The sequence below is a fragment of the Lithobates pipiens genome, unplaced genomic scaffold (assembly GCF_037356315.1).
Source record: "Lithobates pipiens isolate NorthernLeopardFrog02 unplaced genomic scaffold, aLitPip1_a1.2 Scaffold_37, whole genome shotgun sequence".
In the NCBI taxonomy this organism is placed as follows: domain Eukaryota; kingdom Metazoa; phylum Chordata; class Amphibia; order Anura; family Ranidae; genus Lithobates; species Lithobates pipiens.
The window spans coordinates 3,482,180-3,492,877 of NW_027507825.1; the positions used below are offsets into that span (position 1 = coordinate 3,482,180).

The 10,698-nt window shown below is 52.2% G+C and overlaps 1 protein-coding gene across 3 annotated transcripts in view; it reads left to right on the plus strand.

The window, feature by feature from the left end:
• The window catches only part of UNC79 (unc-79 subunit of NALCN channel complex), a 272,784-nt gene that overhangs the window by 63,976 nt on the left and 198,110 nt on the right, over positions 1 to 10,698 (plus strand). For 2 of the 3 annotated variants that reach the window (XM_077466667.1, XM_077466665.1), the window contains exons 8-11: positions 185 to 249; positions 763 to 851; positions 3,227 to 3,267; positions 6,709 to 6,737. In XM_077466667.1, coding sequence (XP_077322793.1) covers positions 185 to 249; positions 763 to 851; positions 3,227 to 3,267; positions 6,709 to 6,737 — 224 coding nt within the window. The remainder of the gene's footprint in view (positions 1 to 184; positions 250 to 762; positions 852 to 3,226; positions 3,268 to 6,708; positions 6,738 to 10,698) is intronic. The other variant, XM_077466666.1, reaches the window with a different exon arrangement.

Consider the following 10,698-nt stretch of genomic DNA (forward strand, 5'->3'; position numbering starts at 1 on the left):
GCACTGAGTGCTCCATACAGCCCGGTGATGTATATGGTGGGGTTAGGTTAACAATTGTTTGCTTTGCAATGTATTCCTTGCGTTCTATTCGTCTCTCTGTGTGTGTGTGTGTGTGTGTGTGTGTGTGTGTGTGTGTGTGTGTGCGCACAAATCGATTGACGATAAATATCTTCTATTATCCCAGCCTGGAATCCCATCCACTGCCAGCACATCGAATGCCACAACGCCATCAACAAGCCCGCTGTAAAGGTAACTTTGTCTATCTATTCCATCACATGAGATATATATATAATATATATCGGTTGTGCGCAGTCACTGTACGCATACCTGTCTAAACTATCTGTATCCATAGATAGCGATTATTAATTATAATTCGTTGGGACGTCTTCTGGAACCGCGTGCTAGTTTGTGTGCAGATGTTTAGTGCATGTCATACCTCCGTTCTGCCACTAGATGGCATATGGAGCCCGTTGGATGAACGGTAGAGGGAGCCTCCAATTTTATGTCATTGTTGATAAAGTTTTTAGGTTGCGCGGATTTTTACATGTGAAGCCAAATTAAAAGACTGCGAATGAATATAAAAACGATTATAGAAAAGAGAATGAAATGTAATAAAAGATAAAAAAAAAAAAACAACAACAATCTAGTTATTGGGCAGATTCCTTCCATGTTCTGGTATTGGACATAAGGGGGTTGATGATTTGATCGCTGGGATTTATATTGTAACAATATATGACATCTTCGGTGCTTTTCTCGCGGTAGATGTGTATCGATGCCGCTCTGTCGGTGGCTTTGGGCGATAAACCTCCCCCGCTATACCTGTGTGAGGAGTGCAGCCAGAGGATTGCTGGGTGAGTAATGCATTGTGTGTATGAGCTGTGTGGATTGGTTTGGGACGGAGGGAGGGGGGGGGGCCTCCAAACTATGGAAATCTATCCCAGTTGGGAGATTTTATCCAGCTGTGAGGGGGGGGGGGGGACGACTCTGGTGCGGCATTTACTATTGCGATCTTTTTTGGCGGCTGCTGGTGTAGCACCTGCCATACAGCTCCCATACTTCAAAGTCTTGCAGGACGTGGCTGCAGGACTTGAGCCCTGGGTACTCTGATGGGGACACTTGATGTAGGGTGGGCTCTGATCGGGACCCTGATGTAAGGTGGGCTCTGATGGGGACCCTGATGTAGGGTGGGCTCTGATGGGGACCCTGATGTAAGGGGGGTTCTGATGGGGACCCTGATGAGAACAGGATTTTAATGGGGACCCTGATGTAAGGTGGGCTCTGATGGGGACCCTGATGTAGGGTGGGCTCTGATGGGGACCCTGATGTAAGGGGGGTTCTGATGGGGACCCTGATGAGAACAGGATTTTAATGGGGACCCTGATGTAAGGTGGGCTCTGATGGAGACCCTGATGTAGGGTTGGGTTGGCTTTGATGGAGGGACCCTGATGTAGGGTGGGCTCTAATGAGGACCCTGATATAGGTTGGGCTCTGATGGGGACCCTGATGTAGGGTGGGCTCTGATGGGGACCCTGATGTAGGGTGGGCTCTGATGCGGACCCTGATGTAAGGTGAGCTCTGATGGGGACCCTGATATAGGTTGGGCTCTGATGGGGACCCTGATGTAAGGTGGGCTCTGATGGGGACCCTGATGTAGGGTTGGGTTGGCTTTGATGGAGGGACCCTGATGTAGGGTGGGCTCTGATGGGGACCCTGATGTAGGGTGGGCTCTGATGCGGACCCTGATGTAAGGTGAGCTCTGATGGGGACCCTGATATAGGTTGTGCTCTGATGGGGACCCTGATGTAGGGTGAGCTCTGATAAGACCCTGATGTAAGAGGGGTTCTGATGGGGACCCTGATGTCTGGCAGGCTTTGATGGAGACCCTGATGTGAACAGGATTTTAATGAGGCCCCCGATGTAGGGTTGGCTTTGATGGAGGGACCCTGATGTAAGGTGGGCTTTGGTGGGGACCCTGATGTAGGGTGGGCTCTGATGGGGACCCTGATGTAGGGTGGGCTCTGATGGGGACCCTGATGTAGGGTGGGCTCTGATGGGGACCCTGATGTAGGGTGGGCTCTGATGGGGACCCTGATGTAGGGTGGGCTCTGATGGGGACCCTGATGTAGGGTGGGCTCTGATGCGGACCCTGATGTAAGGTGAGCTCTGATGGGGACCCTGATATAGGTTGGGCTCTGATGGGGACCCTGATGTAGGGTGAGCTCTGATAAGGACCCTGATGTAAGAGGGGTTCTGATGGGGACCCTGATGTCTGGCAGGCTTTGATGGAGACCCTGATGTGAACAGGATTTTAATGAGGCCCCCGATGTAGGGTTGGCTTTGTTGGAGGGACCCTGATGTAAGGTGGGCTTTGGTGGGGACCCTGATGTAGGGTGGGCTCTGGTGGGGACCCTGATGTAGGGTGGGCTTTGGAGGGACCCTGATGTAAGGTGGGCTTTGATGGAGGGACCCTGATGTAAGGTGGGCTTTGATGGAGGGACCCTGATGTAAGGTGGGCTCTGGTGAGGAACCTGATGTAAGGTGGGCTCTGATGGGGACCCTGATGTAGGGTGGGCTCTGGTGAGGACCCCGATGTAGGGTAGGCTCTGGTGGGGACCCTGATGTAAGATGGGCTTTGATGGAGGGACACTGATGTAAGGTGGGCTCTGGTGGGGACACTGATGTAAGGTGGGCTCTGGTGGGGACTCTGATGCAAGGTGGGCTCCGATGGGGACTCTGATGTAAGGTGGGCTCCGATGGGGACTCTGATGTAAGGTGGGCTCTGATGGGGACTCTGATGCAAGGTGGGCTCTGATGGGGACTCTGATGTAAGGTGGGCTCCGATGGGGACTCTGATGTAAGGTGGGCTCCGATGGGGACTCTGATGTAAGGTGGGCTCTGATGGGGACTCTGATGTAAGGTGGGCTCTGATGGGGACTCTGATGTAAGGTGGGCTCTGGTTTGGAACCTGACTGTCTGACATCTTCCGTACGGGGTCCTCTTCTCTTCCAATATTGGACCACCAGACTGTCCTGGGCCATGCATACTCAGGTGGGAGGGTCGGTGGTCTCCTCTTCAGGTCGGATCAGATTATTTGTCCCGGGACAGGCTGGACACTACCAGACACCTCAAATGGATTGATAGATCAGAATATGTTGCCTGTATTGTAGATAACAGAGGATAAACCGTAATACAATGTATCACAGAAGGTCTCTGTCTTCCTCCGCAGGGATCACGGTGAATGGCTCATCGACGTGCTTCTCCCTCAAGGTACGTTTCATGTTTTTTCTGACTTTTTCTGAAGTTTTGCAATCTACATATAATAGAAGGTGGGGGGATTTTTGGGGGATAAATTGGCCTTTTAACTTTCTGTAAAGTATTTTCTTACATACCCAAGTGTCTGTACTAAGCCACCAATGGGATCCAGACATTCAGGTTCAGCTTCCATTTTCCAGGGTAGGGTTTGATTGGTCAGTGTGAGGCAATGTATACAGATTATTCCCAGGCTGATATAAGAGGCCCACTACTGTACGATATAAATCTCCAAGCTCTCCCGCTGAGTCCCCCCCCCCCCCCCACCCAAGACATCAGTATTATTTTATGTGTTAAGTACTTGCCTATAACACTTGGAGACTTGAGACTGACGGGCCATGCCATGGGTTGATAGTCCAAATATCAATGTATTCCAATGCCAGATCAAGTAGAAGACTATACTGTATAGGGGTGGCAAACTCAGAGGTGGCAGCCTCTTAAATGAGCAGTGATCTATTGATGCTTAAATTGAAACAATTAAAATAAAAAATTCCTTTTAAATATCGCGCCTGGAGGGTCCCTTAGTCTGCCTCTAAAGTGGCGCATCTGAACCATGTATAGAACCTGATGCAGCAAAAATGACTTCTATAAAGCCAAAAAAATGGCATTTTCCGTTCAAGCTTTCCTTATTCTTTGGATAAATTCTGGTGTCTCGTTCGCAGACTTTGAATAGAAGAAAAAATTGGGCTTTGGGTGTCGGTGGTGCCTTCACACCGTACCCTATAGAGGTACTCTTGATGAATCAAGTAATGGCCGGGCATCGTCAAGGGGCAAGTGGCTGCTGCTGTGTTCAAATAACTCAGCTGATTCCTCTATGCCTGGTGCTGGGGCTATATCAGGAGTAGCTGTGGGCAAGGAGGTAGACTAGAACTAGTCTCTGCTTGGGTCACGGAGGATGAGGAGGAGGGGAGGAGGATGAGGAGGAGGAGGGGAGGAGGAGGAGGAGGAGGAGGGAGGAGGAGGGGGGAGGAGGAGGGGAGGAGGATGAGGAGGAGGAAGGTTTAGTAAGCCTCTCTAGTAGCACTGAACGGAGCCCTGTTCTATTTCTCTCCACTCCGATATCACACTACAAATGGCTGCCTTGGGAAGGAACCTTTTTATAGTGTGGGGGTGGGTCTATGAGCAATGAGCCATGATTGGATAGAGTCATTATGACACTGTCCAATCATGGCTCTGACAGTACTCTGTGCCCTGATTGGGGAAAAACCTTCATCGCTTTAGCCAATCAGGGCTTCTAATGCACCGTGCAGTGTGCAGTGCATTGTGGGGCGTTCAGCGGGCCAAAAAAAAAAAGGTCAAACGCGCCCCGACAAAATCGGGCGTTCGCCGAATGTGCGAACAGCCAATGTTCAGCCTGACTGCATGCTCAGGCCGAACCGTTCGCCCAACACCATCAACAATTTTAAAAGGCTAAAAAAAAAACAATGTGGCTAACTGTCAAAGGTAAAAAGCTATAATTAGTAAAAAAAGAGCTTTTAAAAAAACAAAAATGAAGGAACACTATCATCGTTTAAATGTTACAAAGAATATAAGAGAATATGCTTAAAAGGAAATCAAACACCAGGATTTGAACTCTGGCGATTTTATGGTGTATTAGTGGTGTACCCCAAGGTTCAATGTCATTAGTGGTGTACCCCAAGGTTCAATGTCATTAGTGGTGTACCCCAAGGTTCAGTGTCAGTGGGGTACCTCAAGGTTCAGTGTTATTAGTGGTGTACCCCAAGGTTCAGTGTTATTAGTGGTGTTACCCCAAGGTTCAGTGTTATTAGTGGTGTACCCCAAGGTTCAGTGTCATTAGTGGTGTACCCTATGGTTCAGTGTCAGTGGTGTAACCTCAAGGTTCAGTGTTATTAGTGGGGTACCCCAAGGTTCAGTGTTATTAGTGGTGTACCCCAAGGTTCAGTGGCAGTGGTGTACCCCAAGGTTCAGTGTTATTAGTGGTGTACCCCAAGGTTCAGTGGCAGTGGTGTACCCCAAGGTTCAGTGTTCTTAGTGGTGTACCCCAAGGTTCAGTGTCAGTGGTGTACCCCAAGGTTCAGTGTCAGTGGTGTACCCCAAGGTTCAGTGTTATTAGTGGTGTACATCAAGGTTCAGTGGCAGTGGTGTACCCCAAGTTTCAGTGTTATTAGTGGTGTACCCCAAGTTTCAGTGTTATTAGTGGTGTACCCCAAGTTTCAGTGTTATTAGTGGTGTACCCCAAGGTTCAGTGTCAGGGTGTACCCCAAGGTTTATTGTCATTAGTGGTGTACCCCAAGGTTCAGTGTCAGTGGTGTACCCCAAGGTTCAGTGTTATTAGGGGTGTACCCCAAGGTTTAGTGTCATTAGTGGTGTACCCCAAGGTTCAGTGTCTTTAGTGGTGTACCCCAAGGTTCAGTGTCATTAGTGGTGTACCCCAAGGTTCAATGTTATTAGTGTTGTACCCCAAGGTTCAGTGTCTTTAGTGGTGTACCCCAAGGTTCAGTGTTATTAGTGGTGTACCCCAAGGTTCAGTGTTATTAGTGGTGTACCCCAAGGTTCAGTGTTATTAGTGGTGTACTCCAAGATTCAGTGTCAGTGGTGTACCCCAAGGTTCAGTGTTAGTGGTGTACCCCAAGGTTTAGTGTTATTAGTGGTGTACACCAAGGTTGAGTGTTATTAGTGGTGTACCCCAAAGTTCACTGTCATTAGTGGTGTACCCCAAGGTTCAGTGTCAGTGGTGTACCCCAAGGTTCAGTGTCATTAGTGGTGTACCCCAAGGTTCAGCGTCATTAGTGGTGTACCCCAAGGTTCAGCGTCATTAGTGGTGTACCCCAAGGTTCAACGTCATTAGTGGTGTACCCCAAGGTTCAGCGTCATTAGTGGTGTACCCCAAGGTTCAGCGTCATTAGTGGTGTACCCTAAGGTTCAGCGTCATTATTGGTGTACCCCAAGGTTCAGCGTCATTAGTGTTGTACCCCAAGGTTCAGTGTTATTAGTGGTGTACCCCAAGGTTCAGTGTTATTAGTGGTGTACCCCAAGGTTCAGCGTCATTAGTGTTGTACCCCAAGGTTCAGTGTTATTAGTGGTGTACCCCAAGGTTCAGTGTCAGTGGTGTACCCCAAGGTTCAGTGTCAGTGGTGTACCCCAAGGTTCAGTGTTATTAGTGGTGTACCCCAAGGGTCAAAAGTGCAGTCTATTTGCCTTTAGTAAACTGACCCAACTGACTGTACTGTATTATCTTCTACTCGATCTGCATTAGAATAAATTGGAATACATTGATATCCAGGCTGTCCAGTGTCCGGCCAAGGTGTGGCTCTTGAATCTCAAATCCATTTACAGTAATTGAAAGCCGCGGTTGTCGTTGTTTCTGAGTGTACATGTAATGATGACTATGACCGCGTGGCCTCGCGTTGCTCATTGAGTTTTGTGTATCTCATGCAGCTGAAATTTCAGCCATTTGTCAGAAAAAGGTAAGATCGGTGTGGCGCAGTCATCACCCAATCATCCATCGCCACTGTGATGTGTCTGCTTGTGGCCTCCTCATCATCTTTTACGCCTCATTGATTTGTACTTTTGCCGCATCCCATGTGACTCTCTGTGTGCTGTCAGTCCACGTGTGAGCTCCCACGGGACCTTCTCCTTGTTGTATTGTAATTCTTTCTCTTCTCAATCTCCACCAAAAGACACTTTGGGGCAGAGAGGCGAAACTAGAACCTCCAGGGCAAGAAACCGAGAAGGGCCCCCCTGACCCCCGACCGGGGGCCCTTCCCACTGATCCCGGGTCCCTTTACTTCCATTGAGGGACCCTTTAATACAGTCCCGCAGCAGGCCACCTTCCTCCCGTCTCAGGGTCCCTCCCCGTGGTGGCGGAATGCCAGAGCCCAGTCACAAGTGCGATCTTTGTGGCCCTGGTAGTTCCTCCACTGGTGTCAGTAGTTTTTGATTTTTGTTGTTTTATTATTTTTTACCATTTTAAAAAAAAAAAAATTATTATTCTTTACAAATTTTTTAGGACCCCCGTTGAGGGGCTTTGGTGAAAGATCAGAGGTCTAAACAGACCCCTTATGACTCACTTTTGAGACAGAGTTAGGCCGCGTACACACGGGCGGACTGTTCGCCCAACCTTGTCCGCTGAACAGTGTTTGGGCGGACAGTCCGCTCGTGTGTGGGCTTTCAGCGGACAGTTTCAGCGGACAGTTGGACGGACAAAGTCTTTCGGAAATTCCGAAAAACTGTCCGCTGAAACTGTGTTTGAGCGAACAGTCCGCCCGTGTGTGGGCTTGTCCGCTGTACTTTCGAAATGAGCGGACTGTTCCCGCTCGGAAAGTCCGCCCATTTCGAGCGCGTGTACAGGTAGGCGGGGCCCGCGAAGGAGACGTCGCGGGCTCCGCCGCCTGGAATGGGCTTAAAGGGAAACCCCAACGCCGAAAAAAATCGGCGTGGGGGTTCCCCCCAAGTCCACACCAGACCCTTGTCCGAGCACGCTACCCGGCCGGCCAGGAAAGGGGGGCGAGCGAGCGCGCCCCCCCTCCTGAGCCGTACCAGGCCGCGTGCCCTCAACATGGGGGGTGCCTTGGGGAAGGGGGGGCCGCGCGGCCCCCCCACCCCAAAGCACCTTGTCCCCATGTTGATGAGGACAAGGGCCTCTTCCCGACAACCCTGGCCGTTGGTTGTCAGGGTCTGCGGGCGGGGGGCTTATCGGAATCCGGGAGCCCCCTTTAAGAAGGGGGCCCCCGGATACCGGCCCCCCACCCTATGTGAATGAGTATGGGGTACAATGTACCCCTACCCATTCACCTGTGAAATAAAGTACAAATAAAAACACAACACAGGGGGAAAAATATTTTATTGCACAGCCGGGGGTCTTCCGTCTTCGGGGGTCTTCTCGCCGGACTCCTCCGCTATGTGTGTGTAGCTCTTTTGCCAGCGGAGGAGTCCGGCTTTCTTCCTCCCCGCCGCCGGCCTCTTCTCCCGACTTCGGGGGTCTTGTCCCCCTCTTCGGTTCTTCTGCCGGGCCACCGCGCCTGGTCCGGTGGCCCGGTCTTCTGTCGCCGTCTTCCGTTCTTCTGTCGCCGCCTTCGGTTCTTCTGCCGGGCCACCGCGCCTTCTTGTAGCTCTTTTACAGGCGGTGGCCCGGTCTTCTGTCGCCGCCGCCGCCTTCCGTTCGTGTTCTTCTTCTTGTTCTTCTTGTTCTTCTCCAGGCGATGTTGACACGTCGCTCTCTCCGGCCGGAATGCCAGAGCCGCCCTGCGCTGTGACTTATATAGTGACAATGGGGCGGGGTCACATGGTATATGTCACATGGGTTGATGTCACATGGTGACCCCGCCCCCTTACGATGTCATAGTCCCCATGTGACATCAACCCATGTGACCAACCCATGTGACATATACCATGTGACCCCGCCCCATTGTCACTATATAAGTGACCGCACAGCGCGTCCCGGCATTCCGGCCGGAGAGCTCGTCGAGTCAACATCTCCAGGAGAAGAACAAGAAGAACAAGAAGAAGAACACGAACGGAAGGCGGCGACGGCGACAGAAGACCGGGCCACCGCCTGTAAAAGAGCTACAAGAAGGCGCGGTGGCCCGGCAGAAGAACCGAAGGCGGCGACAGAAGAACGGAAGACGGCGACAGAAGACCGGGCCACCGGACCAGGCGCGGTGGCCCGGCAGAAGAACCGAAGAGGGGGACAAGACCCCCGAAGTCGGGAGAAGAGGCCGGCGGCGGGGAGGAAGAAAGCCGGACTCCTCCGCTGGCAAAAGAGCTACACACACATAGCGGAGGAGTCCGGCGAGAAGACCCCCGAAGACGGAAGACCCCCGGCTGTGCAATAAAATATTTTTTCCCCCTGTGTTGTGTTTTTATTTGTACTTTATTTCACAGGTGAATGGGTAGGGGTACATTGTACCCCATACTCATTCACATAGGGTGGGGGCCGGTATCCGGGGGCCCCCTTCTTAAAGGGGGCTCCCGGATTCCGATAAGCCCCCCGCCCGCAGACCCCGACAACCAACGGCCAGGGTTGTCGGGAAGAGGCCCTTGTCCTCATCAACATGGGGACAAGGTGCTTTGGGGTGGGGGGGCCGCGCGGCCCCCCTTTCCCCAAGGCACCCCCCATGTTGAGGGCACGCGGCCTGGTACGGCTCAGGAGGGGGGGCGCGCTCGCTCGCCCCCCTTTCCTGGCCGGCCGGGTAGCGTGCTCGGACAAGGGTCTGGTGTGGACTTGGGGGGAACCCCCACGCCGATTTTTTTCGGCGTTGGGGTTCCCCTTTAAGCCCATTCCAGGCGGCGGAGCCCGCGACGTCTCCTTCGCGGGCCCCGCCTACCTGTACACGCGCTCGAAATGGGCGGATTTGCCTCCGCCTTACGTGGGCGAGTCCGTTCATTTCAAAAGTTGAGCGAACTGTTTGCCCAACCTTGTTCGTCAAACAGTCCGCTCGTGTGTGGGCAAGTCCGCTCATGCAAATTTTGAGCGGACTGTTTGACAAACTGTTTGCCGAACAAGGTTGGGCGAACAGTCCGCGCGTGTGTACGCGGCCTTAGGGACGAGGACAGATTCATCATTCCCTTACTCCCTCACTTGCACAGGATGAAGGAACAGGAATAGCTCTGTACAGAGGTTCCTGTTCGTTCATAAACGGAAGCATAGGAAACCGTTTACTATGCCACAGTTATAAATGTAAAAAAATAAATAAAAGTCAGTGATTGTTACCGATCACTGACTCCATTCATTAAGACAAGGAAGGGGCCAGTGAATGACACATTTACAGGCTCTTCCCCCGCTCTCCATCCCAATAGTTCCCCTGCAGCAGCCGGTAGGAGGAGGAAACCCGGCAGCGCTGTGGGTGGGGCCAGGGAAAGCACGCAGAAGGGGCAGAAGGACAGGGATAGGGAGGCAGCGGCATTTGTGCAGGAGCCGATGCAATCCATTTCCCTCCTGCACTGCAGCCCCGGAATGTCTGCGGGAGGGAGAGGAGGAGAAGCGGGCATTCAGCGGCTGCATGGAGGGATAGATTCCTCTAACTTCACCATATCCAGCAAGACACAGTCCCCATATCCAGCAAGACACAGTCCCCATATCCTGCAAGAGACAGCCCCCATATCCTGCAAGAGACAGCCCCCGTATCCTGCAAGAGACGGCCCCCATATCCAGCAAGAGACAGCCCCCATATCCAGCAAGAGACAGCCCCCATATCCAGCAAGAGACAGCCCCCATATCCAGCAAGAGACAGCCCCCATATCCAGCAAGAGACAGCCCCCATATCCAGCAAGAGACAGCCGCCATATCCAGCAAGAGACAGCCGCCATATCCAGCAAGAGACAGCCCCCATATCCTGCAAGAGACAGCCCCCATATCCTGCAAGAGACGGCCCCCATATCCTGCAAGAGACGGCCCCCATATCCTGCAAGAGACGGCCCCCATATCCT